This window comes from Aspergillus welwitschiae (genome assembly GCF_003344945.1).
Source record: "Aspergillus welwitschiae strain CBS 139.54b unplaced genomic scaffold BDQ94scaffold_2, whole genome shotgun sequence".
Classification (NCBI taxonomy): domain Eukaryota; kingdom Fungi; phylum Ascomycota; class Eurotiomycetes; order Eurotiales; family Aspergillaceae; genus Aspergillus; species Aspergillus welwitschiae.
Window position 1 is genome coordinate 1,018,313 of NW_020798696.1, and position 13,554 is coordinate 1,031,866.

The 13,554-nt window shown below is 51.4% G+C and overlaps 3 protein-coding genes across 3 annotated transcripts; 2 read left to right on the plus strand and 1 right to left on the minus strand.

Annotated features, from left to right (window-relative positions):
• Positions 1-463: 463 nt before the first annotated feature.
• BDQ94DRAFT_134374 (uncharacterized protein) lies at positions 464-768 on the minus strand. Its single transcript, XM_026764451.1, has one exon. It carries the CDS (start codon positions 690-692, stop codon positions 468-470), a length of 225 nt encoding a protein of 74 aa, XP_026631682.1. The 5' UTR covers positions 693-768; the 3' UTR covers positions 464-467.
• Positions 769-2,281: 1,513 nt separating this feature from the next.
• On the plus strand, positions 2,282-7,591 carry BDQ94DRAFT_134378 (putative membrane-tethered transcription factor (SPT23)). The gene is made up of 4 exons (XM_026764452.1): positions 2,282-3,546; positions 3,612-4,504; positions 4,567-7,060; positions 7,123-7,591. Exons 1-4 carry the CDS (start codon positions 2,836-2,838, stop codon positions 7,252-7,254), a joined length of 4,230 nt encoding a protein of 1,409 aa, XP_026631683.1. The 5' UTR covers positions 2,282-2,835; the 3' UTR covers positions 7,255-7,591.
• Positions 7,592-7,774: 183 nt separating this feature from the next.
• On the plus strand, positions 7,775-12,643 carry BDQ94DRAFT_179675 (putative TMEM1 family protein). Its single transcript, XM_026773444.1, has 4 exons — positions 7,775-7,953; positions 8,034-10,588; positions 10,649-11,728; positions 11,788-12,643. Exons 1-4 carry the CDS (start codon positions 7,914-7,916, stop codon positions 12,508-12,510), a joined length of 4,398 nt encoding a protein of 1,465 aa, XP_026631684.1. The 5' UTR covers positions 7,775-7,913; the 3' UTR covers positions 12,511-12,643.
• The last annotated feature ends 911 nt before the right edge of the window (positions 12,644-13,554 follow it).

Genomic DNA, 13,554 nt, shown 5'->3' on the forward strand with positions numbered 1-13,554 from the left:
CTTGTATTCTTGCCTCGGGATTTTGTCATGCGCTCATCTCGCTACTACTCTAATCTGCACTACGTGGCGTCATGATCCCTATGTACTTCTGTAGCTTGGGATCTGACTGCGTTCACTGTGCGACATCATGACCCTACATAGATCAGGCGGCTGTTGGTAAATGCAGTCCTTGCATATTTTGAACACAAGGCTTTGTAATATCACGCAACACATCTGCACCCAGCTTTTGAAGGAAAGACTATGTAGGGCATGGTATTTTTCATAGTACTGACTCATGTACCGCCCGAAGTTATCGCTTTATGTCAGTACCATAGAACCTTGAATATATATAGCCATCGATTTACGATGTTATCTATTTACTACTGGTTTGGGCATCAACAAGTCAGAAAGACACTATCAACAATAATCTCTGGCGCCTACGCTGAAGGGATAAACTTGCAGTGACTGCGAGAGCATCCTGAAATTCGCTATTTCCATATAAGGTCTCCACCACTAGCAATTCGATCTGCTTCAGCTATGTGAATGACAGACTTTTCATGAATAGTTGTTTCTCCCTGGAATGGCTGATCGACACCGCTTGGTAATCCTCGAAAGACCAGCCATCCAAGAAAGTACTCCATGAGGAAATAGACCCCCACGTAGATCGGTACACTTTTGATATTTTCCCGTCTACTTCCGTATAGTTCATACATATATATTTTCTCTTTTGATGTCCTTGCGCTAGTGAAAATCGGCTTGCCGTGAGATCTTCGCTGCGGAAGTACCGTTATAGGCACATTGCAATTACTCCATACATCGCGTGGACATGCAGTTGTTTTAGGACGCCCAAATGGTTGTGACTGCCGAAGATAATTTGGCTTTTTTTGTCGACTGAAACCTGCATTCTTCTATGGACCCCTTTGTAGGCATCCCCCAAACCTGTTGTCAGATAATCTAGGACAACCGACCAGTCATTGAAAACGAGTGCGGTGAGTTCTGTTTGAATGCAGACTCAATATACTATTAGTAGTAATATATTGTCCAGGGTGACTTGATTTGCTAAGCGAAGATGCCCAAAATTTGGGATTTTATTGGCACCTTATCTGCTCCGCACGGTGAGCTTGGGTCGAATGCTGTCAGGACGCTTATCGTCACCTTTTCAGGTTGCGGTCTGATCGGGACCCGAGGGTGCATTGTGGGAATAAGGGGAAACATGACGGATGATTCGGAGTTACACTGTAGCGTCATTTCATCACGCATCTCCTGGATGCGAAATACTGCTGGTTAACCCTACCTCTCTGCTTAATTTGATGTATTACCCCAACAATGTCATCTTTCCTTTCTTTGCAGCCGCAGAGAACTTATTCATACTTAAGCTGTAGTACGTGGTGGATGGTCAAGTTGCTGAGAATGGCAAACGCAGATATGCAGTCTGGACCAATTGACGGTGAGAAATGCTCCATAATGATCCGCGAACAAAGCGCCACTCCCCGATCCGCAGAATTGCTCGTCTTTCGTGGCTGATCAAATACCAAGTAACTACGGTAACTAACCAGTATTTATTAGAGAAACGCGCTTAGCACTTGACGAACACCTGCTTGGCCAAGTACTGTAATGTTCCCAATTGGGTAGGCCTGTTTTGAGCGTGTCGGGTTGACGGAGAGGATATCATACAGATGTGTCACAAATGCGGTGCGATCTGACAGGCTTGATCCAATGGCTCGGAACTGAGCCGCCCGCCTACCGTAGGATCAACATAGTATTACATCTCTTGGTATCCGTAATATTCTCAGAGAGACGATCGACTGATGATGGGAGGATCGGAGGAGTCAGCATCCACTCACTAAGGCATGGACACGATCTGGTTGCACTATAGTAGTACTATTGACTAGCCCGCTACGTGTGCAGGGACTTGTCCATCAATGACAGACGCAGACACTCTGGGAGCGGCGACTACCACCGAACTTAAAGGCAATAGTACTTGGTGTAGCTGAATGTTCGGAGTAATAGGAAGGCGCAACTTTTGATCATTAATACCACCTCGATATCACTGGTTGCCGTCTTCGGGCGCCCCTCCCAGGATCGTTCCCCGGCCAATGGAAACTCGGCGGCCTAGTTACTCCGTTCCTGGCCGACATTTGTCCATCTTGGGACTAGCGCCACTCCGGGGCGGCCTCACCGCGACTGTCGAATCCTCGCAAAGCGTCGTTTTACAGCAAAGTGCCTCAGTCAGCAGATAACCCATTGATTCACCTCCCTCCCCTTCCTGTCCTTGGCCTCTCTCTCCCGTCTCCAGGACTCACTTGCCGGTCGGACGCCGTCTCCCGAGTCACCCTTCACATCTCCCACTCCAGTCCTGTCCTTTTCCTCGAGGTCTTACTCGGATTGACACGCTCACATCTACTACTCTCGAAACTTCTGCGCTCCGACGCCCGGCCTGGATTTTGCACAGTGACTCCCTTTTCCCAACTCTGCCGCGCCTCCGCCTCCGCCCCCCTACGCCAGCCGCCCTTACTCAACAACCCTACAGTTCCCCTTTGAACCACCTTCTGGGAATACACAACTTTCCACTCCCCTCAATCCGCTTCTAAATTAGACTATCCTGTGTCGCTGTCGCCTCGGTTGATGGACGTGGGGTACTGCTGACGGAGGCAAGAGAATCGCGCCCGCAACTGCGCCCGCCCAGCACATTCCCGTCCGAGTCGGCCGCCCTTTGTCCTGTTGTTCCACCGTCCGCCGTACCAACAATCTGGCTTGCAAACACGTAAGGTGTGGGTCGAAAGCAGGCTGTGAGGCACTCTAGGGAGAATTGCAGGCATCTCCCTCTAGTCTTCTGAAGACTGCTGTAAAGGTCAAATGATGGGATCGGCAGAGGCTGCCTCTTCGCCTGCGTTTCCTTTCCTGGACCCGATTGTCGTTGACGACGAGATGGGGAACCCTTACCAGGACGAAGATATGGACTTTCTAGATACCGCGAGGTTGCAGATGTCAGCGGAAAATGCAGGGAGAGACTTTGACGACATATTCTCACGCGCCACTTCATCCCGCCCGGGCGCGGAATCGGAACCATCGTGTCTGTCGCCCTCGGAATTGTCTCTCAAGCGATCGTATCAAGACCAAGATGCGTTGCGACAAGTGAATGTTGTATCGTCTGACTCACCCGCCGAGTCCCCAGATGGTTCTTCTCCTAGCTCTTCCTCCACATCACCGCGGAATCATCTGCGAAACCCGTCTGTGACCTCGTCTGCGTCGGTTGTCCATAGCGAAAACACCGTCATGCCGTTCGGATATGCGACGGAGGATTGGATGAATCCCGACTTGTCATCAGTGAAGGAAGAATCGCTTTTCGGTCTGGATCTTTCCCTTCCAAATCTTGACGGCGCGTTTCCCACAGACACCGATCTTGAATCGAGCAACAAAGCCATGGATGCTGCGTTTGATTTTGAGAGTGCTGCCAGCAGTCCCAGCCCTCTGAAATCCGAGTCTGCGCAACCCAGAATTTCCAAGAGATCAAAATCCCAGATGCGGAGTGTTTCTGGCACTTCAGCCAGGCATTCAGCCTCATCGGTGAGTTCCCGCTCTTCTTTTCTTGCTGCCGTTCTGATCGTGCTCTACTGACACGTAGAATACAGATTAATGGGTCATCTTTCCTTCCTCGCAATACCAAGGAGCCTTCGCCCTTCTCCGTTTCGCGAAGCTTTAGTCAGGCCAAGTCGCCACTGGGTCCATGGGGAGGCCATTCACCTTCATCACTTTTGGAAGAAAGCTTTGGTGGAATTAACATGAATGGCGGTTCTCCGCTTACCCCGGGTCTTAATTTCGGACCGAGTAGCTTCCCATTTGGTGTCAACTTCGCACCGTCACCTTCTCCAACTACCATGAAGCAGGAGACGACGCAGCGTCACATGCTAACCGTGCATCCCACCTCCCTCAAATCGCGCGTGGAAACCCAGATTCCTATCAGACTGACTCTCTTCCCGTTGCCGAATGGTGTCAAAAAGTTGCGCTTGCCGAGCCACACTATCTCGAAGCCGAAATTTCTGGCGCCGCCGACTGTTGAACGATCCCCGGAGATTGTGGAGTTGCACACAAGTCTCGTTTGCACAAGTGCGATGCAAGATCAAGAGAAACTGAAGAAGGCGTTTGCCAGAGCAAGAGGAGATAACTCTTACCGTTCATCCAGCTCTAGCCCACGTTCCGCCGAAGACATGCAGGAAGACGATAAGCCACTGGATGGCGGAGAAGTCAAGATCTGCCCTGGTTGTATACAGCGTGAGCGGAAGCGTGCGTTCAGGAAAAAGCAAAGAAAGCCGGAAGAAGACGAACTCTTCCAGAAGGACGAGGAGAAAAGGGTAATCGTCTTCAACACCAACGAAGTCAAGGAATGGGCCGAGCCATCGAAGAATGCCATGCCAAGCTTTGGCGACGCTCCCATGCCTAATATTCCTCCAGGGGCCATGCAAGTGGAGTTACCAATGCGTATCGCATGCTACTGTAGGCATCAGAATGAGAAGCTTGGGTTTCAGTACGTATACACGGCTCTGCGCGGTTGTGTCATTTTGACATTTTGCTAACTTTTGGTTTCAGAGTCATTTTCACTGTCAAGGATTATAAAGATAATGTTGTCGCTCAGGCAATAACAAATTCTATCATGATTACCGACGACCACAAAACCCATGCGCCTCCCGCTCCACCAGCTCCTGGTCCATCTCCTTCTCTACCGGACGGGACACAGCTTCCGGGCGTTGGCGTGTTCCCATCGAGCCCCAGTGTTGATACAGGCAAATCATCCGCTCCGTCGCAACAAGCAGCTCAGTCATCTTCAGCTACCGATCTGCAGGGTCTGCAGCAAAGATTCAACACTCAATATCTGACGTCAGGCTCCTTCCCCGTGTCCCAATCCTCAACGAACGGCACAACCACCAACACTCAAACGCCTCGGAGTCTTTCTCGACAGACATCGCCAAACGATTTCCAAGGGCCGATGAGCAAGCGTCGCAAACACAGCAACTCCGGGAGGCTGCCATCGGAACTCACCATGACCAAGCTGGAGAACACGCAGTCGTCAGGTAGCGTGTCCAGCTCCTCAGCCCCTAACAACGATCCACCTTTCCCTAGCACTCGCGGGTTCGCATCCCCCGCGGAGAGGCCCTTCGTCACTGCTTCTGCCATATCTAATCAGTTCCCTAACGGACCGCCGACTCCGAACGGCGCAGATACCAATCCCTTTCTTAACACCATGCAACAACAGAGTTTGGACAACTTTATACAGCAGCAATTGATGTCTGCACCGAACTCCGCCCAACCAAGCCGTCCTGGGACCCCTGGGGGTTCGCGCAACAATTTCCAGGATCCAAGTTACAACATCTCCTTGGGACCCAACACGTCCACACCGATGTGGCCACCACTTACCAATGCGGGGAACCGGTTACCCTCAGTCATTCACAAGTTGGTACCTGCAGAAGGCTCTATTACGGGAGGCACGGAGGTTACCTTGCTTGGAAGCGGCTTCTACCCCGGGATGGAAGTTGTTTTTGGTGACACTCTAGCCACTACTACCACGTTCTGGGGTGATAAATGTCTCAATTGCCTGACACCTCCTGCACTTCAGCCCGGGCTTGTGGCGGTGGTTTTCAAGCATGAACATCCCACCTTCGGTCAAATGCAGCCAGCTCAACCTCTGATGCCGAAGCAACAGCAGTTCTTCCGTTATGTCGATGATCGCGAGCTGCAGATGTATCGCCTTGCTCTTGGTATTCTTGGACAGAAACTCGGCAGTCAAGCAGATGCATTCCAGACGGCTCAGCAGATTATGGGCAGTGACATGAAGGGTGTCTTCAATCTACAAAAGGACTTCCCGGGAGGCTCTGGCGGTGGTCACCAGCGGCAGGTGGCTGGGCTGGAGTCGCAAGTCTCACTTGGTGACCTTGACGGTAGAATGTGGAAGTACCTTGAATTCGTCGATCTTGATGACAGCCCGCGCCCACCCAGGTACAATTCGCGCTCTGCGACAGGTCAGACACTGCTCCACTTTGCCGCCTCCTTAGGCCTGACACGGTTCGTGGCTGGTCTGCTTGCGCGAGGTGCCAATCCTGACCTGCAGGATAATACCGGGAACACGCCAATGCACTTTGCGGCTCTGAACGGTCATGCGCATATTGTCAACAGGCTCCGTCTTGCCGGTGCCAACCCTAATGCCCGTAGCATCAGGGGATTCACTCCAGCAGATCTCGCTACGACGTTGCCTGCTCACCAGGCGGCCTTGATACCTGCACGTCATTACCGCTCACGTAGTGTTGGATCACTTTCCTCTTCGCGTCGCAGGCACAGCAGTTCCGCATCGTTACATTCCCTTTGGGACTCTTCATCAGTGTCGGGCTCATTTGACCATGCTGTTGAAGACTCTGAAGACTCGGAAGACGACGACGATGTAATTGATTATAGCGCCTCCCGCCGGTCGAGTATGCATCACGAGCGACCAGTGTCGATTCCTGGACCTGAGCAGCCAGCAGAGTCGGATGATGCCCGACCGTTTTCGCCTCCGGCCGCCCTTGTTGCTTGGCGTAACCAACTGCAGGCCCAAATCAACCAGTTCCAGCAAAGTGTGGCCAATGCTTTCCCCAATTTGCCTGCGTTGCCGCCTATGCCCGCACTGCCTGACTACCAAGCCCATCCGATGATGCGTCGGATCACCAATTTGGTTCCTCACCGACCGAGCACCTCGCGGTCTGCCAAAGATGGCTGGTGGGATATGCTGACGGGCAATTCCGCCCCTACTGGTACAGAGCTCCCCTCCTATGAGGAACTCTACCCGCACAAAGAGAACGAAGATGATGGGCAAGCAGCGCGTTTGAAGAAGTCGAGTATGCTCCAAGCGGCGACGGAGGCAGCTCTCGATCAGCATTTCGAAGCGCAGGCCAGCACATCGGAGGTCGTCCGGGCCAAGCCAGAAAACGAAGATATAAAAGACATCCGGATTGGCCGGAAGGTGATATCTCGTGAACAGCAGAAGCACCTTCGGGAGCAGCAAGCGCGGCGAATGAAGGGTCTTGGTAGCGATCGGAATCTGTACTTCATCTGGGTAAGTAGGACCGCTCACCAAATTTTTAGTATCTCTTTGGAACAACTGCTAACGATTGCTAGATTCCGCTCCTTCTGCTGGTAATCTGCGCTTGGATTCGGAGTTATGTACCAGGCATCTGGGAAGGCTTCACTAGCGGCTATGAATTCGTCAAGGCTCAATATGCGCAGCGCGTTTTAGAAGTTGGCCATTGACGCTTGTTTTACTTTTACTCCTTTCCTTCATCTGTTTTGAGCTAGGGCGTTCTGTCCTCTGGGTTCGGTAATACAAACGGGGCATGTTTTTTCTTATGTTAAAGAGCTATTGTTCCATAATGACGGGATATGACTGTTTTGATCTCTTTGTCTTGTTTCTGGTGAACTATACTGCCCTCAACTGTTCCTGTACAGATTCCTGTGTGTTTCCTTAGGCGATCTCTTTTCTCTACGGCTTTCTTTCACTTAATGAAGACCAAGTCACGTGTCCTGCAGAGGACTCGTTCTCTATTGTTTTCCATACCGCGCATAGAGCTGAATATATTTTCTACGATCCAGTTATCCCTCTATAGACCTTGAAGGTACACCGTAGCAGCTTGGAAGAAGCCCAATTGTAACTACTGCGGGCTCCACCGAATGATGTCGGGGGAAGGTTAGGCGGAAGGAAGCCCACACGCGCGGAGAGAAAGGCGGTCTTGCCGCCCCCCGGCCAAAACAACCGCAATACTCCCCATCATCACCGCGGTGGCCGATATACCTCTGCCAATTCCCTCCCCTTACTGCGCATCTAGCTAGGAGTTTGGCTCCCCTTTCTCGGCCAGTCAGGCGGCATGCCCTTTGCGAGTGGCCCCTTGACCCCCGAATAGTGCTCGGGCATCATGGACCCCTCACCCCAGGCGGGCTCGAGCAGTGTCACCGGTAAGGATACCCACCCCCCCGATGGCTTTCCGATGGTATTCTGGGGTACACATTGCTCACTTCTTCGTTTCAATTCCCAGTCGAGTATACTGACCCCTCCGGCCTATTCCCCACCGTTCAGTCCATCCTTGCAGATAAGCTACCTCTAAAGAACCTCCACTGGAAGTCGCCGACCCGCCCCGTTCGATCCATCGAGTCCCTCCGTATCGGCTTCGTCCCTGCCCAGCATGAATCGGACGAGCGCAAGCCCTCTACCGACACGGCCAGTGCCACCGTGACGCACCGGCGACACCAAATCCCAGGCTTACGCCAGACTCCCTACTTGAAGATCTACTTGCTCCGCTGTGACGACAACGATACCTACAAGGCTACGGCGCGGAAGGCGGTGCGGGACTGGATCAAATCCCATGCGACGACTTCTTCTTCGTCCAGCACAACGTCCACTAGCCAGGAGAAGCACGATGCTTTTGAATGGCTCATTGTACATGTGGTGCAGGACGGAGATGGGGCGGAAAAATCCGCCCCTTCCAAATGGGGTCGCACGACCACCACAGTCCTTGAGAAAGTCAAAGCCGACTTCAACGGAACTTCCAAGTCCTCTACTGTGGATCGCGTGGCCCAATTACGGCTTCCCAAGCAGGGCAGTAATGTGAAGCCACCTGAGCTGGCCGATCAGATCGAAGACTTGGTTGAGAAGCTGAAGAACGCAATTCTGGCATCATTTGACCTTCGCGTGGCGCAGTATGAGGAGGACATCAAAGAGAAAGACTCGCAGCGCAGCTTGCCTGGCTGGAACTTCTGTACCTTTTTCATACTTAAGGAGGGTCTAGCTAGGGGCTTTGAAAACGTGGGGTTATTCGAGGACGCGTTGCTCGGGTATGATGAGCTTGCGGTCGGCTTGGACACTGCGGTACAAGAACAGCTGGAAGGAACTGGAGACCAACATGGGGGAGCATTCCTGACTTACAGCAAGGACTGGAGAGACAAGGCGAAATCAGCTCTGGAGTCTGAAGGAGAGGGAGCACGGAAGGACGAGGGTGAGGGAGATGACGAACCCGAGCCCATTCCGGAAATTGCAATGGATGATTTTCCCATATCTGCAACCAAAAAGCCGTATCGGGAGATGATACTGGCCAGTGACATCTCTATTTTTGATTTCCGCACCTACGTTTTCTCAAGACAATTGACATTACTGCTTAGGGCGGCAAAGGCTCCCTCCTTACTGAGTAAGGAAGCAGAAGCAGATCCACAGTCGTCCAAGAAAGACAGGAAGCCGGAGAACCTACTGCTTCTCTCCGAAGCTTGTCAAAGAGCAACCGAATTCATAAGTCTTGCAGCACGGACGCTCAGGATCGACCTCGAGACGGGACTGGTAGATGTGGAAGCTGCCCGGAAATCAGAGGTGGTGAACAATATTGTATCATCATGGGCGTATGCTGCTGCCTCCCAGGTGCTTTCTCAAACATTTACTCCTGCCCTTACACTTCCTGAGTCCTCACTGCATGCTGTCAACAAGCCAGCAGACGTCGCGACTCATGCCGAGAGCCACCCAGAACTTCCTAGGCGCTCAAGTTCACTTGCGACTTCAGCTACGCCTCAGCCACGGCGTATGACAACCTCGGGCATCTTGCCTCCGGATGCCCTTTCGTCTGTCCATGCCCGACCAGGCTTCGAGGGCCCGAAGCTCACACCCAAAACCGGTTCCGAGCAATTGGCTTCTGGAAGAGCGGAATTGCTCCTCATGGCTCGCCGACTCCTGGAGGAAATCTCTGCAAGATGCGGCTGGAAGGAGACGTGGAATGATCTCCATCTCCTCTTCAATGATCGGGGAGCCGATGCTGGCGATATGGCCGACGTATCGCTTGACGATGAGACTTCACAGCCGGCAGATAAGTCCGGGGATACCAATCTCTTGTCTGGTATCGATCTCCCAGGCTTGAAGCTAGCTCTCCAGTCAAGAAAGGCTTTCCGCGTGCATTATGAAGATCTTACAGATCAGATGTACCGGCATCACATCGCTGCAAATCGGACGTACTCAACCCAGGCCGCACTTGCTGACATGGCCCTTATACGTTACAGACAGAGCGACTATGGAGCAGCAGCATCTTACTTCCACCACATTGCTCCGTTTTATGGTAGTAAGAACTGGGTTGTGCTAGAGGGTATTATGTTGGAAATGTACACCCGGTGTCTGAAAGAGCTGAATCGCAATGAAGAATACGTTCGGGTGATCCTCCGCCTTCTCGCAAAGTTCGCAATTTATACAGAGTCAAATCTGTCGAAGCGTCAGAAGACACTAGATGCGTCACATATCTTTGCGGAAAATGCATTGATTTCTGAATACGTTGAGGAGTTGTTTAAGGCATCCAGTTCTCTCCAGAAAGAAGTCATAGCCCCCATGACTGATTTCTTTGCGGATATCAACGTCAAGCCTGCAATCTTACACTATGCGGACAAGGATGGGTTCCAGCTTCAACTTTACTTGCGATTTTGCCTGGGAAAGCGTATCGATATTGATTCAATCAAACTGCGATTGGTGGGCGCGCACAACGCTCAGAGTAACGAGCATTGGCTAGAGGCGCCTATCAAAATGACCATCAAATCGTCGTCGACGAGGGTGCTGGTGGACTCTCCGGTGAGCACGATTCGCAGCTATGTGTGCTGTCGTTGTTTTGACATCTACTGACTATGTTAGATTACGCTGCAAGGCAAATACTTCGTGGACCGCATCGAAATGCGAGCAAAGAACATTGTTTTCACTTTTGGAGGCGGGAAGCATGCGTCTTTGCCAGTTGGATTCAGGGAGGCAATAGAGGCCGAGGAAGAGGATAGTCGGCCATTCATCTATTGCTTTCCGCCGCCGGACGGCCTTCAGGCAAAAATTGTGTCACCGCACTTTGTCAATCTGGAGGAATTACGGACGATAGAGCTCGAATTCAGTAGTGGATGGAACGACATCAAAAGCGGGACTCTTCGAGTAAGACCTGCCACGGCTGGTCTTCGATTGAGAACTACCGAAACCGAACTGGTAGAGGGCGATATAAAGATCGAAGCCCATAGTGACTCGGGAAACATTGAGTTCTCTCAGTTGAAACCCAACTCGTTTGTTCGGTTCCGGATCCCTTACACGGTCGAGGAACACCACCCGATGCTCTCTGCAAGGGCTGAAGTGGCATACGAGACAGAGAAGGGACGGTTTACTTACTCCTCGGTGCACAACATTATTTCAGGCTTGCCAATCAGTGTCAACGTGCAGGATGTCTTCAAGGATAGTGTGCTATTCTCACGGTTCACCATCAGTCCAGCCATGCTGATTCCGCTCCGGATCTTAAAGTGCCAAATCCCAAGCTCAGACATCTATGAAGTGCAGTCAAGTATTGGCGACTCTGTGGCGCTGAATGTATTTGCCAAACAGCCAGCGTCCTTACTCTACAAGATTCGGCAGCGGCCAGACAGCGTTCCCACTCCGGGAGCAAGACGGTCCCTGCGATTAAGCGTCGATTTTACTTGCGTCGACGATGAATGCCTACATGCAGTCGAGCAGACATTCAAGTCAAGCATTGCAGCTAGCGAGTTTCATCAGTACACGAGTTTGCTCACATCCCACATTGTTGAGACCTTCCGCTCACAGCTGTCGACCTCCGACATGGAAGTTGTCGGCCTCGTCCGGGAGGTGGAAACACTGCAGTATGCGAATGCCCACTGGGAGACATTGCTGAGTGCGTTGAAGGAACCAATGGATGGACTGAAGGCCTGGCTGATGGACTGGCATAAGGTAAGTCACTCGTATAACCCACCGATGGCCCCCTTGCCTCTTTAGTCTAACCCAAATAGAACCACCCGGTCATCTGTCTTCCAGACTCTCCAGCCGTACGCAGCAGACACATCGTCATCCCCGTCGACATCCCGGAGATTCAAGTTGTGCACACAGCCGAGCTCCGCCTCGCCAATCTATCACAGCAGCCTCCCCATGCGGCAGTTGGACAGATGATTGCTGCAGAACTCAGCATACGTCATACACGACGGTGGTGCTCACCGGAGCATCGCGAGAACGCAGGTGGTCCGCTTGACTTCTCGTACGAGATCCACGCAAATCCCGAAACATGGCTCGTTGGTGGCCGACGCCGCGGAAACTTCACCGCCGAAGAGGGCGAGACCAAAACCTTTGCAATCATGCTCCTTCCGCAGAAAGCCGGACACCTTCTTCTTCCGGGGTTGGAAATCAGGTCCTTTGTGCCACCATCCCCAACATCCTCATCGTCTCTGTCACAGCCGCAGTCGCAATCTTCAACGACTGCGAGCGGGGGGCAGATGATGAGTCCCAACCCTGGACAGCCTGCGGCAGTTGGGTCCATGACGGCGGCCGCCGCCGCAGCGGCAGTGGCACCGCTGCAGCGCCGACCCATTCCGTGTGAGGTCGACTACCGCAACCACGGCGAGACCGTGCTGGTATTACCCGATCTCCGCACGACGACAGTGAGCCTGTCACTGTCGGGGGGCAGTCATGGCGGGGCGTGGTTGATAGATTCGGAGCGGTTGCATGTAACGAGCTCATAGACTACATTTCTTCTACATACCTACTACCTAACTACCTACTTATGCATACATAGCATAGCTTAGAAGCCAGGTACAATGCATGTATAGACTATATGGTATATAAATATACCTTCATGTTAGAATTATATAGATAGTAATGTTAGCTAGCAATGAATTGATAAGAAAATAAAGTGTACTACGTAGTCCAACAATATACATCAAACCTCCTTCATCCCTGCATCACCCATCCTCAACTGCAAAATACCAACAATACAAATACACGCCCATGACAATACATACCCCATTTCACACATACTTCCCACCAGATAAGGTCAGCATACCATACTACTTACTAGTTACTCTTACCGACCTTAGTTAGCATATATCCATTGAAATTGTACTACAATAAGACATTGAACACACTCCCTCAAACCTACTTTCTTCTTCCCTTCCTTACTAACCAACCAACAAAACATACAACAACTCACCATCCACTCCAGCAGTAAGTAATTGATCAGCAGATATACAAGAAAGGTTACACAAAAGCTACTTTCACCAGACAGACAATCAAGGTAGTAAAGAGTAAAAACTCAGTTAATGAGAAACTGACTCGATCAAGTGTCTATTGCAAAGTACCTGACTCGGTAATTGATTGACACGGCGGTCGCCCTTTTTTTTCCTTTTTCCCACCCCACATATCCTTGTTTCCCGATCAGCTTCCCCCCCCTCCCGCCCCACCGGGACCCAATCTCAACAAAATGGCTGGTGTCCCAACAGATGCTGACATGCGTGCAACGCGACTATTCTACTTGTAGTAGTACTTTTCGTTGCTTGCTTTGATTGCGTTCACTGCTTAAATAGGGGTAGGGGGTAAAAAAGAGGATGGATCTGGGTTATTTATATACTATGTGTATGTATGTGTAGTTATATGTATGTAGGTATATAATTATTGATTTGGAGAAGATTGAAGTGGGTTTTCATGCCAGTGGTCTATAGTAAGTATATCAACAGTGTAGATACAAAGTAGTTCAGTTGGGGATGTCAGTGAATACTACGGCGTACCTT

Coding starts and splice junctions, on each gene's coding strand:
- BDQ94DRAFT_134378 (XM_026764452.1), top strand. CDS start 2,836: ATGATGGGATCGGCAGAGGCTGCCTCTTCGCCTGCGTTTCCTTTCCTG. Junction 3,547..3,611: donor CCAGGCATTCAGCCTCATCG/GTGAGTTCCCGC, acceptor CGTAGAATACAG/ATTAATGGGTCATCTTTCCT. Junction 4,505..4,566: donor AATGAGAAGCTTGGGTTTCA/GTACGTATACAC, acceptor TTTTGGTTTCAG/AGTCATTTTCACTGTCAAGG.
- BDQ94DRAFT_134374 (XM_026764451.1), bottom strand. CDS start 692: ATGTATGAACTATACGGAAGTAGACGGGAAAATATCAAAAGTGTACCG.
- BDQ94DRAFT_179675 (XM_026773444.1), top strand. CDS start 7,914: ATGGACCCCTCACCCCAGGCGGGCTCGAGCAGTGTCACCG. Junction 7,954..8,033: donor GGGCTCGAGCAGTGTCACCG/GTAAGGATACCC, acceptor TTCAATTCCCAG/TCGAGTATACTGACCCCTCC. Junction 10,589..10,648: donor GGGTGCTGGTGGACTCTCCG/GTGAGCACGATT, acceptor TGACTATGTTAG/ATTACGCTGCAAGGCAAATA.